Raw genomic sequence first — 24767 nt, 5'->3', positions numbered from 1 at the left:
AATACAAAAAAATTCAATGTGTATCTTTAGAAGATCTAGACAATAATACAAAAAAGTCATTCGAAAAATCAAAACTAATTCAAGAAGTTTTAAAAATGCATTTTGTGAGATCTTAAATTTCGGAATGATTTTACTAATTTAAAGGAGTTGATAAAATAAATGAATTTCGAGAATTCGAAACATTTAAAGAAAGAAAAATATTCTAAAGATTTGATCTGAAATTATCAGAGAATAAAATTCAAAGCGAACAGATTGAATTTTGATTCTTTAAAATTTTAGGACTAAAGAAAGAGAATCTCGAAATAATTAAGTAAAAACATGAAGAGGATGTAGATAGGACGTAAAAAGAATCTGAATACAACATAAGGAGAATCTAGAAAACTCAAACAAAATGTAGACAATCAAAAAATTAAAATAAAATCGTATGGACAGTTTGAAGAATAGTAATTTAATGCTTGATAATAATAAACTTGTTATAATTTAAAAAGTTTTAAAGGAGATTTAAAAATTAAGAATAAAAATTTTTACACCTGTGCACTTTTATATTTCTTCTAAAACGTTGCAATAAAGAGTGAAAATTTTCGACATTTGCCCCTTCAAATAAAACCGTTGAACATATGTAATTGCCTTCTTGTCTAATTTTTATCAAGAATTTTTGGCATTTTGCTGCCACCGCACCCTCAAACAATAATAAATTGTGCGTTTATCTTTGAGCTTTTCCTTCAAGGTGGTGGCTCGAGCAATAAAAAATATGAAGGAAAGCCCCGTCATTTTTTTCCACCCCTCACTTTATCAACATCTCATCTAAATTATCCTTTAGGTAGCGTCCGTTGGCCAAGCCCGATAATTATAAAGCATGGAAGACAGCAAGAAGCGTGTGAAGAAGCGTCTGCGTCATGGGAAGTCAACAATGAGGGCAAGCGCGTGCCACCTTGGGGCTAAATTAACAGCAAAATGTTATTGGTCCATCTGCCTGGCACCTCTGCAGCTCATTGGTCGCGCGTGCCCCTTGTTGTCACGCATTGGCTCTCCGAGCTTTTACAGAAGCTCTTCAAAAGCGTCGATCCATAAATAGTTTTCAGTCCGGTTTCAATTTACTTCTCTCCGATCGATCGATTTCCCGAAATTCGCTTTTGAATTAATCGACGTGGCGGAAGCTGCTTTTTGGATTTTGTGAATTTTTAGTTCCCATGGGAAATATTTTCACTGATCGTTTCTGTTATCGCATCAAAAATTGGTCGTGTCGTCTGTGTGGCGGATGCCGCCAACGTAACTTGCCTAATTAATCCCTTGCTTGGTTTCCGTTAATCGAGATAGCATCGGGTTCTATAGCTAAACATATCTAAAGACCGGATCGTGACTGAAAACTAAACTTGAACTTGCGAAAGGGGCGGGATGTTTCGACCCTCGCACGCACATGCCTCAGAGAAGAGCGACACAAGTGACCGCTGACACCAGTAGCGTGGACGTCGCACGCCGTTGCGCCACCAGTGTCGACGACATCCTCTTGAATCATCCTCCTCGACGGAAAGAGGACAGCGAAAGAGATAATTGGACTTCACCAACACGTGAGGTAGGTGGAAAAAAAGTTTTTTATGCAAATTTTTGTTTGGGGTAGTTTTTTCAATTTCGAGAATTTGAATTAGTTCAAATTTATTGTTAGTTTTAACATTATCTTACAAATTTATTCAAATAATAATTGGCAATTTTTACATGAATTGTACTTCGATTAGAACTTTAAATTTTATTTTCGCCATAAATTTGGAATAAAATTACTTAAAATTTTTCTTTTTTAAGCTGTGTTTCCTTTCACTTGTTTTTTATTTTTTATTATTTTATTGTACAATCTCGACAGCCCGCAATGATTAAAGAAGTTTTCGATTTTTTCTAATTATTTCAAGGATTTTCTCTCTATTGAATGTACCTCGTTTAAAATTTTAATTGTACAATAAATAACTTAGAAAGCTTCTTAGATCAATGTCTGCTTTTCAATGCTAATACAGTGCGATCTAAAAAACTGCATAATCTTGAATTTTCGTTTCGTAGAATTCTCTTATTGCAAACTTGGAATTAGATGTCATTAGTTGTGCTAATTATTTTAGTTTGTACGTTTTAAATTTTTAACTAATTTTGGAGAAGATATTATTTGAAATATTCGAGAATATTTAGAAATACTTAATAAAACACAATGCAATATGCAAAAATTAGTAAAAAATATGACATATTTTTGCCGTGATTGCAAAATAGGCTTAAAAAATGCAAAAATATGCAGATTATGTTTGGAATATTTATATTTATGCTTATTTTCTTGTAGTTTTTTATTTTATTTTTTTATATTATTCCGATCCTGTGTTCTTTTATATTCTAATACTTCAAATGGTTTTTTATTTTTCTTTGCCTCAGAATTTTGCACATTTTTAAATCTACGAGTTCTTTAGATTCGTCGGCCGAGCTCTTCCGTCTTTAACTTTTCGGCATTAAAGTATTCAGATTTTGAAGATTCACCTGTTAACTTTGCCAAATTACAAAATTTTAGATCACAAAATTGGACTTTTACGAATTTTAATTTTTAGAACGAATCCTAAATTTTCAATAAAAATCTATAACTTTAGTAATTCGAATGACACAACAATGAAATTTGTAGGAATTATTACTTTTGGCACATTTACTAATTATGCCAAATTACAAAATTTTGGAACCAGAAATACAAATTCTACACATTTTAATTTTTAGAGCGAATCCAAAATTTCTAGTATTTGCATATAGATTCCATAACTCTGGTAATTCAAAGAGTCCAATAATGAAATTTGGAGGAATTACTACTTTTGGCTCACTCATTAATTCTACCAAATTATAAAATTTTAGAAATGGAAAAATAATTTCTACAAATTTTAATTTTTACAGCAAAGCCGAAATTTCTAGCATTTGCATATAAATTTCATATTTCTGGGAATTGAAATGATACAACAATTAAATTTACTGAGATTAGTACTTTCGGCACGTTTATGAACCAACTAAATTTCAAAATTTTAGATCCTGAAATAGAAATTTTACAAATTTCAACTATTTCAACGAATCCAAAATTTCTACTATTTTCATTTAAACTCCTTAACTTTAGTAATTCAAATGATACAACAATAAAATTCCAGGTAATTACTACTTTTGCCACGCTTATTATCACTGTCAAATTACAAAATTTTAGAACTAGAAATAGAAATTTTACAAAATTTAATTTTAGAATCCAAAATTTCCACCATTTTCAATTAAATTATATAACTCTGGTAGTTGAAACAGTACAACAATTAAATGTGGAGGAATTACTATTAACACGCTTTTTTTAACTTTGCCAAATTACAAAATTGTATCTCCATGAATTATAAAATTATAAAATAATTTGACAATTTTCTTGTTTCTCTATAAAATATCCCAATTTAAAATGCGAGCTTTGTGTCAAAATTCTTGATTTAAAATATTTTTTATTTAATCATAACTGACCGATGATTCCGATGAACATCCCAGAAGAAAGTTCTCAGAATTTCCGCAATAATTAAATTAATTACGCGGATATATCTCTACTTAAAAAATGACAAAACTACTAATTTTCCCTCTAAAATATTTCCAGCATTTACCGTCTAAATCTCCAATAACACTTACCCTGCACTTTATACTTAATTCCAAGTAATAAATCGCTTAAATTGAGACATAATACGATTCTCCCTGCTTAATTGACCTGCCACAGAAATTTATAGGGTGCCATACCGGCCTTAATATATGCGGGATCTCGAGTAAAAAATTAACTCATGTGGGCTCCATTTACCACGAAATAGAACACACCAAATTAATTAGTTTACCTGTGAAGTTCGGTAAGAACAAACAAACCCTTAGATGTAGTGGTTTCAATGTGACCATCGCGATTTTTTCAATTTTTGTCTCTGCGATGCGGGCAAAAAATGTAAAATTGGAAAGACAAACTAAAATAACTGTATGTTTCTATTTGTGCTAATTAGAGTGCAGCGAAGACACCAATAATCTTAAGATTTTAGTAGGTAATAAATAATCTAAAAATCACTGTTTACAAGCGTAGCATTAAAGAATTCATACCAGAAATTTATGAAATCTGGGAAAGAATTAATTAAGGCCGTGTTTATGTAAATTCAGCGCATAATTTAAGATGTTCGAGGCGATAGAATGACCACAATGTCGTTTAATTCGCGTTATGAATACAGCAGTTACTTCACCTGCACAACTAGTAACGTGCAAAACCCGTATAACCCTCTCTTTTAACACATAAACTCACGCGAATGCATCAATTTTCTTGTGAATGGCAACGCTAGTAAATTACGAGTGGCATTTAATGTTTTAAGTTATAGAAAAGCAGTTGGTAGGACCCTTATATTATAGTCTGTTTTATTGTGACCTGCGTGTAATGTTGGCAATAAATCGACCAGGAACGTTTACCGTGTTCGCATATTATGTAATTTGGCAGATAATATGAAATTTTTCTTATACACGCATATATTAACTGCGCGAACGGGAGGTTTTATACTTTTTTTTGTAGTTGAACAAACATGCTTGCGTTGGTAAGTGTCCTGATAAGGGCGGGGAAATTGAATTTTTTGCTAGTTATCGGGATAATCTTGGGATATTTTTTGCTTTAGCTGGTGTATTCTGAATTTGTTACAAAATTCTGCATTTGACAGCACCTCAAAAATAGAAACACATCAACAAATTTCTTTACGTTTTCTGTTAAACTCCCGTCACGTAATTTACAAAATTTAATTTTTAGAATTAATTTTTTAAATTTACACCAAAATTTCAATTAAATTTCGCAACTTTGCTAATTGAATGAAATTTGGAAGAATTACTACTTTTGGCACGCGCATTAACAAATGCAAAATGACCAAATTAGTAGAAACTTTTTAAATTTTAATTTGTAGAACAAATTTAAAATTTCCAGCTTTTGCAATTAAATTCCGAAACTTTGGTAATTCAGGTGATACAGCAATGAAATTTGGAGAAATTATTAGTTTCAACACACTAATTAAAACTGCCAAATTACAAAATTTTAGAACTAGAAATAAAAACTTTACAAAATTTAATTTTTAGAGCGAATTAAAATTTTTCAACATTTTCAGTTAAAGACTACTCTGGTAATTCAAATGATACAACAATGAAATTTGCAGGATTTTTGACAAGCTTATTAATTTGACCAAATTACAAATTTTTATAACTAGAAATAGAAATTTTACAAAATTTTAATTTTTAAAGGGAATCAAAAATTGTAGCATTTTCAATTGAATTTTATGCTAGTTATCGCGATAATCAAGGAGTTTTCTTCTGTGGTTATTTAATTGTTTTTACTTTGGCTTGTGTATTTTCGTTTTTAATTTTGTCAGTTTGAATTTGGCAGCACGTTGAAAATAAAATCGCATCAATTCTTTTTATATTTTTTTGTTAAGCTCGCGCCATGTAATATAAAAAGATTACAACTTATTAGTGTTATTAGACGCGACCTATTTTGCATAATAATTACCTCTTTAAAGCAATCTGATGCCATTCCATGCAACTATAAATTCCCAATAATTTTCCGTGTCGAATTTAAAAATTTTAGAGAGTGCAATTGTGAAACCGATAACCAAACGCGATACCGCCGAAAATTTATGAGCAAGTTTTATAAATTACGGCCGTGATTTCAACTGTTAATAATTCACCGCGTGTAACTCATTTTTGATATATTTATTCTCGATAAAAAAATTTGGGCGGTAATTATCGTAGACTAATGATCATGAAGATCATCAGCGACAAACACCGTAATGGAACTCACATGGTCGCCGATAAAACCTTCAACGAAATCAGCAGGGTGTCCTGGTAATCGCCAATCATATTCCTAATAATTTGGATAATTTATTTGTGGGAGCGGAATGTACGTCGTTATAATAACTAATATTAAAGCGGTTATGATAACAATGTCCTAATGAAGCCACCCAGTTGGTAGTCGGGTGACCGCACCGTAACGACATTTCAATAATTGAATTATTTATGGCTTGTCTTTAGACAGGTAGCCATTCTGACCGCCTCTGATTTCTGTTATGATTGATATTTGATTAGCTCGGTTTATTGGTAATTACCATAATCAGGGGACATCGCGGACCTCCGGGACCAGATCTGATTACAATAATAAATACCTCTGGCAATTTTAACCTAATGACTAGATCCGATGGAACGGCGACTTTATTTATTTATATCCCTTCGCTTTTGCCCCATAAAATTTTGATTTGTAATTTTTAAACCCGCATCACGTAAGCAAAACCACGATTTTATAAAGCATACAAGGGCTATGCATGAATAATTTAAATATTGATTATGTTTTATGTTGAAAAATATGAAATTAATGTAAATCAAAATCACAAGCGCGACGTGTTCAAGCCAAATTATTCTGGTAGTTAGCTCTCATTTGCATCAGCTATCACGCATTTTTACCCTTAGGGAATACAGATTTACAAATTTTGTTAATGTGCTCGAAAAATCGACTTTGGAACTGAACTGGACAGTTTAAGTGAGTAAAAGATTTTGCTTTTTTATGCAACTTGAGCCGATTTTCGGGTCTAAATGATATGTAAAGTGGCGAGTATTAACGCTCTAAATTGAGTTATTAGAACGGGAGATGGATGTAATTATTGCATGGTGTTGCGAGGTGCGAGGAAGGAATTTTTAATTTAATTTTCTAATTATGACATTACTACAATAATCGATTAAATTACACCTCAAACTCTTTTTTTTACTATCTACATAAAGAAGCATTTTTAGGACAAACCAAACGTTACTATTTAATTCCATAAATTGATGGAATTTGGAGGCGTATAATTTTGACCAGCATATAAACGTGATTAAGATTTTAGGTCACCGAAATAGGAATTTTACACTTTTAGACCGAATCCAAAATTTCTAGTATTTTTAATTAATTCCATAACTCAGGTGATTATATTGCTATAACAATGAAATTTGGAGAAATTACTAATTTTAACATGCTTATTAATTCTACCAAAATACAAAATTATAGAAGTAGGAACAGAAAATTTATTTATGCCGCGAACCGAAAATTTCCACCATTTTTAATTAATTTTCACAACTCTGGTACATCACGTTAGACAACGATGAAATTTTTAGAAATTACTACTTTTGAAACGCTTATTGACTCTACCAAAGAAAATTTTAGGACCAAAAATAAAGATTGTACAAAATTTAATGTGTTAGCGAATGCAAAATTTCCACTATTTTCTATTAAATTCCATAACTCTGGTAATTCAAATGATACAACAATGAAATTTGAAGGAATTACTGTCCATGACACGTTTATTGATTTTATTAAATTACAAAATTTTGGATCATAAAATAAGAATTACAAATTTTAACTTTAGGGCGAATTCAAAATTTCTACCATTTTTAATTAAATTTTATAACTATGGTAATTCAAATGATACAACAGTGAAATTTGCAGGAGTTACTGCTATTGATAGACACGCTTATTGACTTTGTCAAATTACAACATTTTTAAACCGGAGATACAAATTTTTACGAAATTTAATTTTTGTAGTAAATCCAAAAGTTTCACCATTTTCAGTTATATTTTACATCTTTGGTAATTCAAAAGATACAACAATGAAATTCGGACAAATTACCACTTTTGAGGTGCTCATTAACTCTGCCAGAATACAAAATTTTAGGACTAGAAATACAAATTTTACAAATATTAATTTTTAGAGCAAATTCAAAATTTCTAGCATTTTTGAATAAAATTCCAAAACTCTGTTAATTCAAATGATACATCAATGACATTTGGGGTTTTACTATTTTCGACAGGCGTATCACCCCCAACAAATGACAAAAAATTTACAAGAAAAATGTAGCTAAACGAGGTAGATCTCCAGCGCATAAAGTGGGCGACTTAATTCAATAAAGTTTGCGAAATAAATATAAATTCTATTGACCAGCCGTATAAAACTATATACTTGTCGTGTGACCTAAGCACCAGAACCATTAAAACTGTAATAAAATATGAAAGTACATTAAAGTTACAAATGTTATATGAGCGTGTTTCGTGTAGCTACTCAGCAGAATCTCTGGTACACTTTCCAGAATTCATATTCATAAATTGTCTTTTATGAACAAAATGCGAAGTCTAGTCCAGCGATTTTGCGGTTTATTAGATAAGTCATAAACGGCGTTTTTAACCTCGGTAAGGAGTTAGCGACGCTACTTTTATGACAAATTAATTATGACAATAAATTACAATTATTGATTAGTGTCTCTGTGTAAATATAAGTCGTTTTTTTTCTCTCGAGTGTATTAAACTTGGAGTTTTCATGCAGCACGCATTTTCCTTGTTTGCTATTCAGAACAATGCCCATCATAAAATGTCTTTTGTAATATTGTCGTTTCAATTTCGCTATTTCTAGTATAATGAAGGTATCACGAACGATGCTGATATTATCATAGAAATGGTTTGGAGCAAACGTAAAATTTTCCTCATTGTCGTCGAGGATTAGTCTAATTGATATAGCGAAGCAGTGTTTTACGATAAGATTAGACCATAAATATCTGGAGCGTGTTCGGAATTTGTGTATCACAAATCTGTTCCGTGCCGACTGTAAAATAGCACGGTACAGGTGAGCGGCGAACGCTTAATTCGTTTAATCGGACCCACCTCGGCGACATTTACATCTCAAAGCGCACTAACGACCCTTCGTCACGCTCGCGACATGACGTGTATTATGTGACAAGGGGGTGCTATTAAACATGAAGTTGTGTCACCCTTAAAACATATTTTATCTACACTTTTTTTAGGGAAATGTAAGCATGCGGTGGTTAATTTGGAATTTTTTTGTTACAGGTGGGAGGAAGGACAACTGCGGAATATGCCTCATACTGGTAAGTTTGTGGTCAAGGAAATAGTAGAATACGTGATGGTCATAAACATTTACTCATTTTTATTGCGAAATTGTATTTTATGGGATTAGTGGTTTCAATGTGACCACTGCGAACAGACATCTGAATTTTTTATCAAGCAGAGCTATCAATAATTTTTTTTATTAAATTTTAGGGCATGTATCTTTAACTGCAGTCTGTTTTACACTTTGATTTTACCATTCAAATTTTTTTCTGTATTATCTACATTCTTTTTAAATTCTGTTTAAAATTTCTAAATTTTTGTTAAATTCTTATGAGAAATTTTACCGTCAATATATAGGACCACAGTCGTAACTTCTCAAAATTTCACTATTCTGAAATTAAAAATGTCCAAGTTCGGATTTTTTTTAGAACACGGGGAAATTTCTGATTTCAATGAAAATCTAAATTTCTAAAAACTTTCTTTTTGTTTTTTATTTTAATTTGGCACATTCAAAAAACAAGTTCACAGTGGTAACTCCTCTGAATTTCACTATTTTAGAATTAAATCTGACCGAGTTGCAAAACTTTACTAAGACACGGTAAAAATGTTGGGTCTAAATGTAAATAAATTTTTTTAAAAATTCTGTTTTTTGTTTTCGAATTTTGAAATTTGGTATAATTAATAAGTGACTTTAAAGTAGTAACATCCCCAAATTTCATTGTTTTAGACTAAAACCTGCTCAAGTTTCGTTTTTTTACGGTGAAAATTTTTGGTTTGAAAGAAAATCAAAGTTTCTAAAAATTGTATTTCTTGCTCTAAAATTTTGAAATGTAGTACAGTTCATAGGTGGGCCTAATATAGCAACTTCTCTAAATTTTACTGTTTTTAAATTTAAAATTTTGAAAATTGGCATGTTTAAAAAGTGGGTCTAAAGTCGCAATTTTTTCAAATTTCCCTTTTTTGGAATTATAACTACCCAAGCTAGGAAACATTAAATCGGGGTGTAAATTTTGAATTTAAATGTAAGCAAATAAAAATTTCTAAAAATTATGTTTCTTGTTCTAAAATTTTAAATTTTGGCACAATTAATAAGTGAGTTTATAGTAGTAACTTCTCCAAATAAAAGCTGCTCAAGTTTTGTTTTTTTGAAGATACAGTGAAAATTTTTGGTTTGAAAGAAAATCAAAATTTATGAAAATTGTATTTCTTTGTTCTAAAGTTTTGAAATTTAGTGCAGTCAACATGTCGGTTTAAAATGGCAACTCCCCCAAATTTTTGTGTTTTGGACTTAAAATTGCCCGTATTACAAAACTTTTTAAGATACACGGTAAAAATTTTGGGTCTGAATGTAAATAAAAATTTCTAAAAATTCTGCTTTTTCTTCTAAAATTCCGAATTTTGCCACAATTAACAAACAAGTTTAAAGTGGTGACTCCCCTTAATTTTATTGTTTGATAATTAAAACTGCTTAAGTTTCGGATTTTTTTAAGATAGGTACGCTTGAATTGTTTGGTTTTAATGATTATCAAAATTTGTAAAAAATTTCTTTTTTGCTGTAAAATTTTGATATTTGAGATACTCAAAAAGTGGGTGAACAACAGCAACTTCTTCAAATTTCACTGTTTTTGATTTAAATGTGTCCAAGTTACAGAACTTTATTAGAACACGCTGAAAATTTTGGGTTTAAATGTAAACAAAATTTTCTAAAAACTTTGTTTTTTGTTCTAAAATTTTGAAATTTAACACACCTAATAAGCGGATCTAAAATAGTAATTCCTCGAACATTCACAGTTTTGGCATTAAAACTGCCGTTACGCAACTTTTAAGGACGCAGTGAAAATTTTGTGCGAATATAAATAAAAATTTCCAAAAATTCTCTTTCTTAATATAAAATTTTAAAATTTGGGAGAATTAATAAGCGGGCTTACAGTAGTAACTTTTCCAAATTTCACTGTTTTGGCATTAAAACCACCCAAATTACGGAAATTTTTAAGACACAACGACAATTTTGAGGTTGAATAAAAATGAGATTTAAAAAAAAAAAAAATTTCAAAATCTTTGCAATTTGCCAGTCAATAAACAGGTTTAAGCAAAGCTTTTTACCCTCAAAAATTTTACGGAACTAATAAAAAAAATGACTCAAAAATTTTATAACCATTTTAACTACCAAATTCCTGAGATATTTCTAAAATTTTTAACATCTTATCAAGGAAATTTGAAGTCTCTTGATGGCTCTGTCTGAAATCCTCACATCTTTTAAGTTCAACAAAAAGTTGGCCTCGCATCATGAAATACCTACCAAGGCCTACTAGCCGTTTTTCTCCATTCAACCTTCGATTTCCAATTTTTCTCCAAGTGTTGGAATTCTAAAATTAACGTCAAAACCATTGAAAAGCTCGTCTGTTATTTAATTACCCACATTACTTATTTTCGTATTATTGATGAATTGAGCTTGAAGTACAAGATAATTTCAAGAAAACAACTTAATTACATCCGATATCTGCTGGTGTCGTCTTCAATTCTATTAATATTAATAAATAATATTTATCCAATTACGCGAACCTCGTCGGCATAAGTGACTTCGACTGCTGGAAACATAAATCAAGAAGAAATTAAAATACAAGAATCGTGTAACTGTTTAGATTTTTCGCCGCAGATGTTGCATAATGAAATAATCGGAATTTTACTTCCTAGATCAACGCGATAAAGGACAGTACTGCCGTCTTCTTCACTTAAAAATCCATTTCGCGTGATCCATTCGTACCACCTGCCAAAGTATTTCATGAAAAACCCCAAATTGCGTTAGATTTTTTACCTCGAAATTGCTTGCAGTTGTGTGCAATTACCGAATTAAGATTTGGGAAAATTGCTGTTTTGCTGTGGGCTCAAAACGCAACTCTGGCTCCACTGTCAATTAATTAGCTTAAAATATGACTTTTATTCATCTCTTTAATTACCGCGGTAATGTTAATTTGACATAATCAATTTCGGTAGTGGGAAACAGGTTCTGTAGATTTTATCACCTCGGTAATGTCCTTCCAGATTGTACGTAAATTTATGTAGTTACACGACAAGAATGACATGAATTCACTACTTGATCGTTTTGCGACTTCCGGTGATTTCTTTCAGCTCGTCACTTTTCATTTCCACAATCAGATCTTCCCAAAAACTGTCCTGACTTCTTAATATCAAAAGTACACATCTAATTTTGTTCGTAATTAGAGACGACGAATTCACCTGGTGGAGCGACACGAGCAGTGACACTCTTCAGAATCTGCAGGTGCTGCCTTGATTCGTTAATAATTGCGCCTAAGTGTTCAACCTCCAAGAATAATATTAGTATTGCAACTGCAAGGTGGAAATCTTGAGGCAAAACGGATTTTACTGTTTTGTTAATCGGAAATTGCTGACGCTTTTGAACTTTAGATTGGTTATTGTTTCAGGTCAAGCAGGTGTAAACCAATTAGGTGGAGTATTTGTAAATGGGCGTCCTCTACCTGATTGCGTGAGAAGAAGAATTGTTGAACTTGCATTGCTGGGAGTGCGGCCTTGTGATATCTCGAGACAATTATTGGTTTCGCATGGATGTGTGTCTAAGATTCTGACGAGGTTTTACGAGACGGGGTCGATCAGGCCGGGGTCTATAGGAGGCTCTAAGACAAAGGTAAGAAAAAAAATAAAAATAAACATTTTTGGCGATCTTTACGACACTTTGCAGAGGTTTTTTACTTCCGATAACACAATTCAATCAGTGCCATTTAATTTAGAATTAGAAAAAATAATTTAATTTTTTTTTTGAGCTGGTTTTGATTTTTGAAATTTGTCTAAAATCTGCGATCTTTTTTGTGAATTTGAATGGTACAAGAGTCATATTTCGAGGCATCCTTACTTTAAATACGTTTATAAAGTCCACCAAATTTTAGCAGTTTGGAACAAGAAAAAGATACCTTGATTATTGATTGAATTTTTGATTAAATTTCATAAATATAACAATTTTAGCGCTCATGCTTAGGAGGTTTACCAAGTTTCAACATTGCAAATCAAAAAAGATAAATTATGCAAAATTTTGATCTATAAAATGCACCTAATACTTTCAATCTTTCTGATTTAATTCTATAAATCAAACAATTTTAACGGTAGAATAATGAAATTTGGAGGGTTAAGTGCTTTTCTTGTGCTGATAAAGTCCACCAAGTTTTAAAATTTTAGAAGGAGAAGAACTAATTATACAAATTTTTATTTTTTTAATGCCCCTAAAATTTCCAATTTTTTCGACTTAATTCTATAAATCTAAGAATTTTAACGGTACGGTAATAAAATTTGAAGGGTTAAGTACACTCCTTATGCTGATGGAGTGTACGAAGTGTCAACATTCTAAAAGAAGGACTAATTATTCATTTTTTTTAAACTACCAAAAATTTCCAATTTTGTTGATTTAATTTTAAAAATCCAACAATTTTAATAATGTAATAATGAAATTTAGAGGGTTAAGTAAATTCCTCATGCTGGTGGAGTGTACCAAGTTTCAACTTTCTAGAACACGAAAGACGATTTATGCAAATTTTTACTTTTAAAGTGAATTAAAATTTCCATCCTTTTCAATTTAATTCCATAAGTCTAACAATTTTAATAGTATTTTAATGAAATTTGGAGTACTTTTCTTATGCAGATAGAGTGTACCAAGTTTCAACCTTCTAGAACAAGAAAAACAAATTATACAAATTTTTATTTTTAAAGTTCACTTAAAATTTTGATTTTTTTCGATTTAATTCCATAAATTTAAGAATATTCATGATACCATAATGATATTTGGAGGGTTAGGCACTTTTCTCATGCTGTTGAAGTCTACCAAGTTTCAACATTCTAGAATAAGAAATACGAATTAAGGAATTTTTGACTTTTTGAGTGCACATAAAATTTCCAATCTTCTCAATTTAATTTCATAAATCTAAGAATTTTAACGGGATAATAAAAAAATTTGGAAGGCTAAGCAATTCCTTCATGCTGATGTAATCTATCAACATTCTAGAACAAGAAACTTTTATTTTTTTGAGGGCACCTAACATTTTCAGTTTTATTTTTTTAAATTTTTGTATATTGACTAATCTAAATTTAATCGGCTCAGCATTAAGTAAATTGAAAATCTAAGAACCAAAGAATTTTAAAACTCAAAAATAAAAATATTCAAAGAGCTTCAAATTTAAGAATTTTTAAGTAGTTTCAAACATTTTGTTTTATATTTTGAAGGGTCTAACAATAAAAAATCAATGAATCTGAGTACATATTTAAATCTCAGCATCGGTTTTTTTTTAAACCTTTCAATATCTAATAGTTCCAGAGATCCGAAGATTTGTAAATTTAGGAATATAGAAATCTTTAAAATGTTAATCCTCTGAAAAAACGCAAAAATCTTTAAAAATCTAAGTTTAAGCCCTAAAAACTTCCAAATCTAAAAATATTCTAAGAATTATGAATAGATTCAAGAATATTTTAGGATTTATAGAAAGCCAAGAGTCCAAAATTATTCAAAATTTGAAAATCAGAGCATTTCGATAATCTCAAAATTTCCGAAAATGTGTCAACTACAAACATTGCATTTTTTGTACTTTCAGTCGTTTCAACGCATTTGATAAGATTTGATGAAATCCCGAAGAATGAGAACGCCTTGAAATTAGTTGTGAAATCCACGAAAGAATTTTTGTTCAATTAAACAGATTAAATCAAGAAAATCGGAAATATGCATTGAGTACACCGATTTATTCCAATTTTATCTGAACTCGACACTTCCTTTTTCGCAAAATCATAAACACACTTTCACTACATAGTCCACTTTTCCACGATCAAGGTTATATTTGTTTTGTCTTATTGCAAATCTCGTCTAAGAGTAGAATGTCCATTTTTAGCTAATTACATTAATATTTGAGTAGAAAGTGAGTAACAGTCCTTTTCACTGTTAGATTCCTAATGATAATGAAACAGCAAAGAGCTAATTTATCTAGGTCTGTTATAAAAATATTGGAGGAAACTTCTTGCAGTTGGGACAGACCGATAAAACCCGTCGCGCGTGTCGTGTGTTTGTAGTGACACAACCCTGCGCTATCGCACCATCCATCAAAAGAGACCTTCCGTTAACCCAAAAAACAAACTAAGCAGTCCGACTCTGGACACAACGACTGTAACAGAATTAGTTCCACTTTTCGTTGTTCACCTCAAATTTCGCAACTTCCGATTGCATAAATTTCAGCAATAAAATGATTAATTAGCTCTTACAGTAAGCAAACGCACTTTCGAAGAGGACGTAATTTGTCGTAACGACACGGCATTATAATCATGTTTATATTAAACCACAGGGGTGTAATTATATCCGTCGCTTTCTTGTTTGCACACTCGTTTTGTATCGTTATTTTCGGTCTAATGAGAACGTAATTATTCACGTGTGGTAAATTTCACCCCTTCGTATTTACAAAAGATGTCACCGAAGATTTCGAAAGTAAATTACAACGGCCGCGAGGAAAAATCGCTCTTTGTTGGAGGATCGTGTGAATGTAACGCCTGCTGTTACCACTAATTCCTGGAGAGATTCTGACATAACTGCAATCTCGGTTAAATAAATTCATTATCGTCCATTTCAAAACTCGATTATGTTTACACGCTCTTCACGCACACTGAAATTAATATGCGCCCACAATTTAGATAGGGCTTATATCGGGATATTTATTGCTTGTTTGTTGGTTTTTCAGTTGATTAAATGTGAAGAACACCTCGTTATGACGAAAAAATATTGCCGGCGGTGTTTTTCCAGATTATTCATAATTTTCCTGCACACTGTGGGGTCTTGAGCGGGAAAATTAACACAATTCTGTGAAAGGAGCTCAATTTGGTTTATGCAAAATATGCGTTTTAGTGACCCTCATATCAACGCACCTGGTCAGCTCAGGTTAAATCTGGTTTGAGTCGACGGGCGCCACACTTTATGAATATGCAAAATTTGGACTGATCGCTGCAGTATTTTAAGAGATAGGAATATGAGCTAAAATCAATTTCAAGTTTAAAGTTTGATCCTCTTAATCCAATAACTGTGGTTCTAAAATGTAGAAAACTCGTAGATTTTTTAGAGGGGTTGACAGTAGCAATGTCATCAAATTTCACGCTTACAATGATTAGACTTTTTTTTCAAAATCTGGAAATTTTGGTCTCTCCCCATAGATATATATTTTTTTTAATTTAAGTTTTTTGTTCTAAAATATTAAAAATTTGTAGACAACTTAAGGGTCTCGAAAGTAGTAATTTCATCAAATTTCAATATTTTAGCATTACCAGCAATTATCAGAGTTATGAAATTTATTTTCAAATTCTGAAAATTTTGGTCTTGCTCTATAAATAAAAATTTCTAAAATTTGTGTTTTTTGTTTTAAAATGTTGAAAATTTGTCGATTCTTAAGCGTGTCAAAAGAAATAAATTCACCAAATTTTACTATTATAGCATTATAATAATCAGAGTAATAGGATTTATTTTCAAATTCTGATAATTTTGGTTTCAATCCATAAATAAAAAAATTTAAAATTTGTTTATGGTGTTCTAAATTGTTTAATATCCATAGACTTCTTAAGAGTGTTGAAAGCAGTAAAGTTACCAAATTTTACTCGAATAGCACTACAATTATCAGAGTTATGCAACTTATTTTTAAATTCCGGAAATTTTAGTCTCGTTTCATAAATAAAAATTTCTTAAATCTTTGTTTTTGTTGGAAAATGTTGAAAATTGGTTGATTTTTTAAGCGTGTCAAAAGAAGTAAATTCACCAAATTTCACTACAAATCACACTACAATTATGCGAGTTATTTTCAAATTCCAGAAATTTTGGTCTTGCTCAATAAATAAAAATTTTTGGTTTTTGTTCTAAAATGTTGAAAATTTGTAAACTTCTTAAGGGTGTCGAAAATTGTAAATTCTCCAAATTTCACTACTTATTATAGTATTACAATTATTAGAGTTATGGAATTTATTTCAAATTCCGAACATTTTGGTCTCACTCCATAAAAAGAAATTTCTAAAATTTGTGTTTTTTGTTCTAAAATGTTATAAATTCGTAGACTTCTTAAGTGTGTCGAAAGTAGCTAATTCACTAAATTTCACTATTATACCATTACAATTATTCGAGTTTACAGTATTTATTTTTAAATTCCGGAAATTTTAGTCTCGCTTTATAAATTAAAATTTCTAAAATTTGTGTTTTTTGTTCTTGTTGAAAATTGGTTGACCTCTTAAGGGTGTCGAAAAAAGTAAATTCACCAAATTTCACTTTTATAGCGTCACAATTATCAGAGTTATGGAATTTATTACTAAATTGAAATTCTGGTTTTGCTCTATAAATAAACATTTCTGAAATTTCTGATTTTTGTTCTAAAATGTTGAAAATTAGAATACTTCTTAAATATATTCAAAGTAGTAAAGTCACTAAATTTCACTCTTATTGCATTAGAATTATCAGAGTTATTGAATTTATTTTCAAATTTTTGCAATTTTGGTTTTGCTCTATAAATAAAAATTTCTAAAATTTTTCTTTTATCTTCTAAAATGTTAAAAATTAGTACACTACCTAAACATGGCAAAAGTAGTAAATCCATGAAATTTCATTCTTATAGCATTACAATTATCAGAGTTACAATATTTATTTTCAAATTCCGGAAATTTGGTTTCGTTTCAAAAATAAACAGTTCTAAAATTGTGAAAATTGGCAAGGTTACCGGCGTCAGTGGAAAAAAGTAGTCCGTGTTAACAATATCAATTAACTGTTATCAAAAATTTTGACTCTTAAATCATTAGAATTATCAGAGTTACGGAATTAATTTTCAAATTCCGAAAATTTTTTTAGTTCGGATTTTTATTGGAAATTAAATCCATCGTAATCTTTTAACCATAGAACGTTAGATTAGCCCTCATTTTTGCAACTACATCCTTCGTCTTTTCCGTTTCATGATTCCCCATAAACCGATCGCCCAGTAAATTCCGCGCCATAATGACCACCAAGATAAGCTCAACAGATAGCTAACTTAATGATTTTCGATGGCTTCAACGTGAACATGTTTACATTAAATGGTTCTGGAGTAGCTATGGAAAATATTTCAAGTCCCGATAATGAAACATGCATGCAGCAGCACTATCGTGGTCCCATCTCGTGTCAATATCGGTGTTTACAGGAAAGGATAAACATATCAGATAGTTGTCGGTGCTGGTCACATCGATCATGTTGTATTATGGGCGTAGGAGATATGTTATTATCATTAGCGGCATAAATTGCACGCGTTTTATGCTCTACTTTGTTGCAGCAAGTGGCCACTCCAACCGTCGTGAAGAAGATCCTCAGGTTTAAACAGGAAAATCCGGGAATGTTCGCTTGGGAAATCCGGGAACAGCTAATATCGCAGCGGGTTTGCGAGCCCCACAACATTCCTTCTGTTAGTTCTGTCAATAGAATTCTGCGAAACAGTGGAGTTTGGCCAGATCCTCCTGAAATGTTACACCATGCTCGGCCTCCGCCTTCAGGTATATTAGTTTTTTACCTGAAGACAGATGTAATTTATAGGGTTCATATTTTACAAATGCACCTTCATCAAGATGTCTTCATTAGAGAATCAACGGGCCGATCTGAAATAAGATCGTTAATGTAGATCAAGATTGCAGAAATTGATTCCGAAGATTTATCTGACGGGTTGTAATAAATTCTTTTGGTCTTATTGGGGATTATTACGATTTATTAAATACCTCAAAAACGAGAAAATTTCCACTTTACCGTACTTACACAACCTAATTGTGATTAATTATAGAAAGTCTCGTCTCCGCTTCAGAGCTCACACGTTTTTTCCTTCCAGATTCTTTAATCCGTGGCGAAATGTACTCGAAAATCTCCACGAATCTGGGAAGTCTCCCTTATTTCTCCATGCACGAACCGCCGTACTCCACCAATCGTTTGGCTGCTCTCCAACACCAATTACACATTGCGACTTCGAGCCCAGTCGAGCTGCCTCCAGCAAGCAATAATTGGTCCAATTTAATAATACCGTATCAACCGGTAAGCTCCCAATTCAACCAGGAGGACAAGGATTGCATCATAACCACTGACACTAATGAAAAGCAGCAAGAACTCAAGAGAAAAAATCCGTACTCTATTGAAGAATTGCTCAAGAAACCGGACAAAAAGGTTAAACCGCCCAGTATTGCAGCTAGTGGTGTTCAGCAACCTTATGGTGTGGTTATTGCACATAATGAAGATGTGGAAGAAAAGTGTGATAGTGATGTTGAAAGAGATGTGAAGATTGATGTAGAGTGAAGTTGCCATTGTTGTACAAATATTTATTTATTTATTTTAGTTGTTAGTTTGAAGAGGCCATCATTCTTGTGACTATTTATGTACAAATTTGTGTAGGAACCACGTTTAATAAAATTAGGAAATAAAAAACAAGCGAAGACTTTTTTCTCTCGTTTTCCTGTTTCCTGAGTTTCATTTTCTGTGTTTTTGGGCTCTTTACGTTTAAAACTTTTGATTTCCTTCGATTTATTGGAGCTAGAATTTCTTGGATATTTTTGATAATTTAGATTCTTTTAAAATCGTAAGATTTTTTAAAAGATCTTAAAAATTTTGGTCAGGACTTCAAAAGGTCTCAAAATCAAAGAATCAAAACATTTACGTGTTTAGCATTAGAAGAAATTAATAAATAAAATTTCCGAGGCGAAAAAAATTCTCTTTCGTTCTAAAATGTTAAAAGTTGGCAGACTTCTTAAAAGTGTTGAAAGTAGTAAAGTCACTAAATTTCACTCTTATAGCATTAGAATTGTCAGAGTTATGGAATTTATGTTCAAATTCCGGAAATTTTGGTTCTGTATCATACAAAAAATTCTAAAATTTGTGTTTTTTGTTCTAAAATGTTTAAAATTAGTTCACTGCTTAAGGGTGCCAAAGGTAAATACACCAATTTTTACTATTACAGCATTACAAACATCAGAATTATGGAATTTATTTCCAAATTCCGAAAATTTTACTCTAGCTTCATAAATTAAAATTTCTAAAAAAATTTTTTTAGTTTTAAAATGTTGAAAATTGGTAGCTCATTTAAGGGCATCAAAAGTAATAAATTAATTAAGTTACAGACTTGTCAGAGTTATGAAATTTATTTTCACATTTTTGTTTTGCTCCATAAATAAAATTATCTAAAATTTCTCTTTTTTGTTCTAAAATATTAAAAATTAATAGATTTTTTAAGGGTGTTAAAAGTAGTAAAGACACCAAATTTCACTCTTATATGTAGCATTACAATTGGCAGAATTTTCAAATTCCGGAAAATTTGGCCTCGGCTCATAAATAAAAATTTCTAAACTTTTTCTTTTTTGTTCTAATATGTTTAAAATTGAAAGGAAAATTGGTAAAGTCACTAAATTCTACTTTTATTGCATTACAATTATGAGAGTTATTGAATTTATTTTCAAATTCCAGAAATTTTGGTTTCGTTCCATAAATAAAAAAAAATCTAATTTTTTTCTTTTTTGTTCTAAAATGCTCAAAATTGGTAGATTTCTTGAGAGTTTCGAAAGAAGTAAATTCACCGAATTATAGCATTACAATTGTCAAAGTTATTTTTTTTTTCACATTCCGGAAATTTTGGTTCGAAATTTTATTGGAAATTTACTCCGTTGTTGTATGCTTACCTGGAATTTCTTGTATATATTATTTTTTTCTTTAGATTCCATGAATTTGTTTCCACTTTTTTATCCCGAAAGATTAAACCAATATCAATGTCAAATTCCTCCTTTTTTATAGTTCCAAAAACTCCCAAAAACCAGTCCCACTCCCCAGTTTCTATGACACAAATTGTCAAACAGACATGACTGCAACTTCAATGTATAATGAATTACAATGTAAGTATATTTCTCCCTGTTCAACCCTTCCCAAACCACCCCTTTCAGTGCAAAGTCGTCCTCGACAACGAAACTGGCGTCTTCAACACCGATACCAACATCACCGGCCTCTTTAAATGTTACTCCAAGGACAGTATTAGAATAAGAAGTTTAAAAATTAGATTAGACTGCATCGAATACGTGAAATGGTCTCGATTCCTCCACTTCGACAAATACGACAATTATAATCTTATCTACTCTACTGAGCGCTATATTCTTTCGGCGGAAAAACACGGGAAAACGGTTTGTCAAGGCGAGATGGTCTATCCTTTTGAAATTTTCCTCCCGAAGTCCTTACCATCCTCCATCAACCATAAAAACGGGAAAGTCTACTATCTCCTGACAGGCACAATAGACCCGTTTTTATGGCATGACGCCGTTCACTCCGTCGGAATCTATGTCAACTCCTCCGTGGAGCTTTACAGTGTCACCAGAAGCTACCAAAGAGGACACTTCTTCAGCGAAGATTTCACAATCAAACCCTTACTGTGCTTCTACAAAGGAGGACGCGTTATCATGAGAGCGACTCTCCCACGCATTGCGTTTGTCCCTGGAGACGTCGTCGACCTAATAGTCTTCGTGAAAAACCAATCGAACAAGAGCCTGCGGTACTTAAAAGTAAAATTATTCGAAACAGTGAAGTTCAAAGCGAAAAACGTCAAATCGAAGTCCAAAGAGTACGTGGAGACTATTTTTACGATAAAACGAGAGGGAGTAGACGCTAATGGAGAAAAAACGTATCATGTAAGATTAAATTTTCCTGCAGAAATGAACATTCCGAATTTGAATGCCTGCACTTTGATGAAGCTCGAGTTTATTTTGCGGATTTCGTGCGCCATGACGTACGTTTGGAAGAAGACTGTGTTGCTAAATATTTTCCCGGAAATAGGGCATTACTACACCGGGTGAGTGGGTTTTGATTTTCCCGCGGCGGATTTAGGGGAAATCAAAGTCACTAAGATGCGCTTTAGATTTAACGTCAAGCTGAAGAAAGAGAGAAAAATTACAGAAAGTGTGATAGCGTCAATTAAGTTTTCAAGTTTTGATACGCGATGTAATTACAGTAATTAAGTAAGTGCTTGATGAGTTATTAAATTAAAATAATAACGTGTGATATTAGGCAACCAATCATACCAACCGTTTTGTAACTATGCAACAAACAAAACACGAACGTCAACCGGTGTCCTAACCTAAGTTTTGTCCACGAACCCAAATCTGTGTTGTCATTTTGTTTTCGTTTCTCCGCAAGCACAAGCCTTTGTACATGTAAATTCGTAAGTCTCGCTTTGTAGCTCTAATTAGGACTATTAATTTAATTGAATATCCACTTCTAGCCTCAAAAGTACGCTTAATTAATTTTAATTCTTTAGTTTCAGAATGGCTGATGAACTAGATAAATCCCATTATATTTTACCGCTTGATCAGCCCATCGTTACTTTAGAAGTTTCATCTGCATTTAACGGTTTGACTGATAAAGAAAAACTTTATGCGCACCATATCAGCCAAGCGTCGTGGACTGGGGGCCTAATCACGTTCCTGCAGACTAGCATAGAGTCGGGCCCGATTTTCGTACTTTTACACAAGTTTTTCTCCGCTCAAACCCCCAAGGAAGTTAAAAAAAAGGCTATAGAGGTTGGATTTACCGAAGATGAACTAAAAGCCTTTTTTATTTATGCCTGTGGAGTCTTTAGTAACGCTGGAAACTACAAAGTAAGACTACAAACGTCTTGTTTGTTTAGTAATTTTGATTGTTTAGGGATTCGGCGACTCTAAATTTATCCCAGGGATTAGTGAAGATAAGTTGGAGACACTGCTACAAACAAGTCCTGTTTGGCCTAAGATCAAGTCTCTCTGGTCCAAACTGAAGGACGCAATTTACACTTTAGAGCCCGGAAAAACATGTTTGGGGTATGAACCTTACGGTTGTACCACCTATTTGTCAAAAAATTGTACCCCTGAAGACAACCAGAGGGTTCAAGACTGGATGAAGGCCCATCAACTTGAAGGGTACAACACGCGGTTGTTTAAAACTGTCCAGCCCGATGGAGAGGTAGACTCCATTCCCATTTCTTCTGTCTAATCCAACTTTTCTTCATAGATAAACTATGAAATACGCTTAGCAGCCCAAGAAAAAGGCGAACTCCAAAAGGAAACCGTCGGGAACCTCACCTTCCGCCTAACCAAAGGAGACTACTCCCCTTTGATCGGAAAAGTCGCGGCGAGTCTCCAACACGCGGCGAAATACGCGGCTAGCCCCACTCAAGCTGAAATGTTGAAAGCCTACGCCCATTCCTTCATCACCGGCTCTTTGGATGCTCACAAAGACGGCTCCAGGTTCTGGATCCAGGATAAAGGACCAGCTGTTGAAACCTACATTGGTTTCATTGAAACCTACCGGGATCCCGCGGGAGTTCGAGGAGAGTTCGAGGGATTCGTGGCGATTGTTAACAGGGCCATGAGCGCAAAATTCGCGACTTTAGTGGAGAACGCGGAGAAGTTCTTGCCGCTGTTGCCGTGGCCCAAAGGGTTCGAGAAGGATAAGTTCTTGCGGCCGGATTTCACCTCACTAGATGTCTTGACGTTTTCTTCCAGTGGGATTCCGGCGGGGATTAACATTCCTAATTGTAAGAAACTTGAGGATCGTAAAACTCGATGATATTTATCCGATTTTGCAGATGACGACATCAGACAAAGCGAGGGTTTCAAGAACGTTTCGTTGGGAAATGTTATTCCAGCGAGTTACCAAATGTCGGTGACGCCCTTCTTGAGCGAATCCGACGGACAACTGATCCAGAAGTGGAGAGTTGCGTCATTTGAGCTTCAAGTGGGGCTCCACGAGCTGCTAGGCCACGGCTCCGGAAAACTCCTCCAACGCGCTTCAAACGGCACTTTAAATTACCTCAAGTCTTTGTTGGATCCTCTCACCGGGAACCCCCCGTCTAGTTGCTACGAGCCTGGCGACACCTACGACTCCCGCTTCGGTCCCATGAGTTCTTCATACGAAGAGTGCCGCGCCGAAGCCGTCGGACTCTACCTCAGTCTAGAACCGAATGTCTTGAAGATTTTCGGCCATGAAGGCCAGGAAGCTGAGGACGTGGTTTATGTAAACTGGTTATCTTTAGTTTGGAACGGAATCGGGAGAGCTCTGGAGACGTGGGATCCTAAGAGAGGGTGGCTTCAAGCGCACGCTCAGGTGCGTGTCTAAAAACTCGTTCTTGAAATTTCAATAAAATGTTTGTAGGCTCGTTTCGTCCTCGCAAGAGTGTTAATCCAAGCCGGCGTCGTCACCGTGACACAACCCGGCGAAAATGATCTCCTGGTCTCTCTAGACCGCAGTGCTTTAAGAGGAGCGGGCAGAACTGCCATCGGAAACTTCCTCCTCCAACTACAAGTGTACAAAGCCACTGCGAACGTCGAAGAAGCGCAGAAACTCTACCAACATTATTCGGAAGTGAATCAACCGTGGCTAGGCTGGAGAACGATTGTCCTAGCCCATAAACAGCCGCGAAAAATATTTTTACAAGCCAATACAACCCTGGAACACTCCAAAGTTACACTGAAAACGTACGAGGAATCACCGGAAGGGATGATTCAGTCGTGGGTGGAACGATTTCCGAAGCCGGAACCACTGCATGAGGCTCTGCTGGAATTAAGTGCCTCTGATGAGCATCATTTCGTTTAATTTTATGGTTTGCATTGATTACAGCTTTATGTATGATAATATATCGTATTAAAACTATTATTTGGAATTGCGGTAGTGTTGGGGTACCGTGACGTTGAAATAGATATTTACATAACAAGTGCGGAAAGTGACCAATTTCGCACGAGTGTAAATGTAGATGCCAGTCGAGTGCAGATAATGCACGAGTGCAAGAAAGACACTTTCCGACGAGTTATGTACACTATTTTTCCTACGACCTTCCAG

The 24767-nt window shown here is 33.1% G+C and overlaps 3 protein-coding genes across 3 annotated transcripts; all 3 read left to right on the top strand.

The window, feature by feature from the left end:
- The first annotated feature begins 1518 nt into the window (after nucleotides 1-1518).
- On the top strand, nucleotides 1519-19277 carry Poxn (paired box pox-neuro). Its single transcript, XM_088041535.1, has 5 exons — nucleotides 1519-1573; nucleotides 8891-8928; nucleotides 12334-12554; nucleotides 18220-18436; nucleotides 18763-19277. Exons 2-5 carry the CDS (start codon nucleotides 8916-8918, stop codon nucleotides 19218-19220), a joined length of 909 nt encoding a protein of 302 aa, XP_087897661.1. The 5' UTR covers nucleotides 1519-1573; nucleotides 8891-8915; the 3' UTR covers nucleotides 19221-19277.
- A 1514-nt stretch (nucleotides 19278-20791) lies between these two features.
- On the top strand, nucleotides 20792-22198 carry LOC148181801 (arrestin domain-containing protein 1-like). Its single transcript, XM_088050402.1, has 6 exons — nucleotides 20792-20803; nucleotides 20852-21747; nucleotides 21814-21896; nucleotides 21963-21986; nucleotides 22038-22116; nucleotides 22177-22198. Exons 1-6 carry the CDS (start codon nucleotides 20792-20794, stop codon nucleotides 22196-22198), a joined length of 1116 nt encoding a protein of 371 aa, XP_087906528.1.
- On the top strand, nucleotides 22005-24591 carry DppIII (dipeptidyl peptidase 3). The gene is made up of 6 exons (XM_088038866.1): nucleotides 22005-22116; nucleotides 22213-22552; nucleotides 22599-22892; nucleotides 22941-23466; nucleotides 23518-24035; nucleotides 24084-24591. Exons 2-6 carry the CDS (start codon nucleotides 22220-22222, stop codon nucleotides 24522-24524), a joined length of 2112 nt encoding a protein of 703 aa, XP_087894992.1. The 5' UTR covers nucleotides 22005-22116; nucleotides 22213-22219; the 3' UTR covers nucleotides 24525-24591.
- The last annotated feature ends 176 nt before the right edge of the window (nucleotides 24592-24767 follow it).

Source organism: Gnatocerus cornutus, chromosome 1, assembly GCF_029298725.1.
Source record: "Gnatocerus cornutus isolate USDA-ARS CGAHR chromosome 1, icGnaCorn1.1, whole genome shotgun sequence".
NCBI lineage: Eukaryota > Metazoa > Arthropoda > Insecta > Coleoptera > Tenebrionidae > Gnatocerus > Gnatocerus cornutus.
The sequence above is the reverse complement of the archived record's forward strand: the minus strand, read 5'-3'. Positions and strand labels throughout refer to the sequence as shown.

Coding starts and splice junctions, on each gene's coding strand:
- Poxn (XM_088041535.1), top strand. Junction 12,555..18,219: donor TAGGAGGCTCTAAGACAAAG/GTAAGAAAAAAA, acceptor ACTTTGTTGCAG/CAAGTGGCCACTCCAACCGT. Junction 18,437..18,762: donor TGCTCGGCCTCCGCCTTCAG/GTATATTAGTTT, acceptor TTTTCCTTCCAG/ATTCTTTAATCCGTGGCGAA.
- LOC148181801 (XM_088050402.1), top strand. Junction 21,748..21,813: donor ATAGGGCATTACTACACCGG/GTGAGTGGGTTT, acceptor GATGCGCTTTAG/ATTTAACGTCAAGCTGAAGA. Junction 22,117..22,176: donor GCCTTTGTACATGTAAATTC/GTAAGTCTCGCT, acceptor ATCCACTTCTAG/CCTCAAAAGTACGCTTAATT.
- DppIII (XM_088038866.1), top strand. CDS start 22,220: ATGGCTGATGAACTAGATAAATCCCATTATATTTTACCGCTTGATCAG. Junction 22,553..22,598: donor GTAACGCTGGAAACTACAAA/GTAAGACTACAA, acceptor TTGATTGTTTAG/GGATTCGGCGACTCTAAATT. Junction 23,467..23,517: donor GGGGATTAACATTCCTAATT/GTAAGAAACTTG, acceptor CCGATTTTGCAG/ATGACGACATCAGACAAAGC.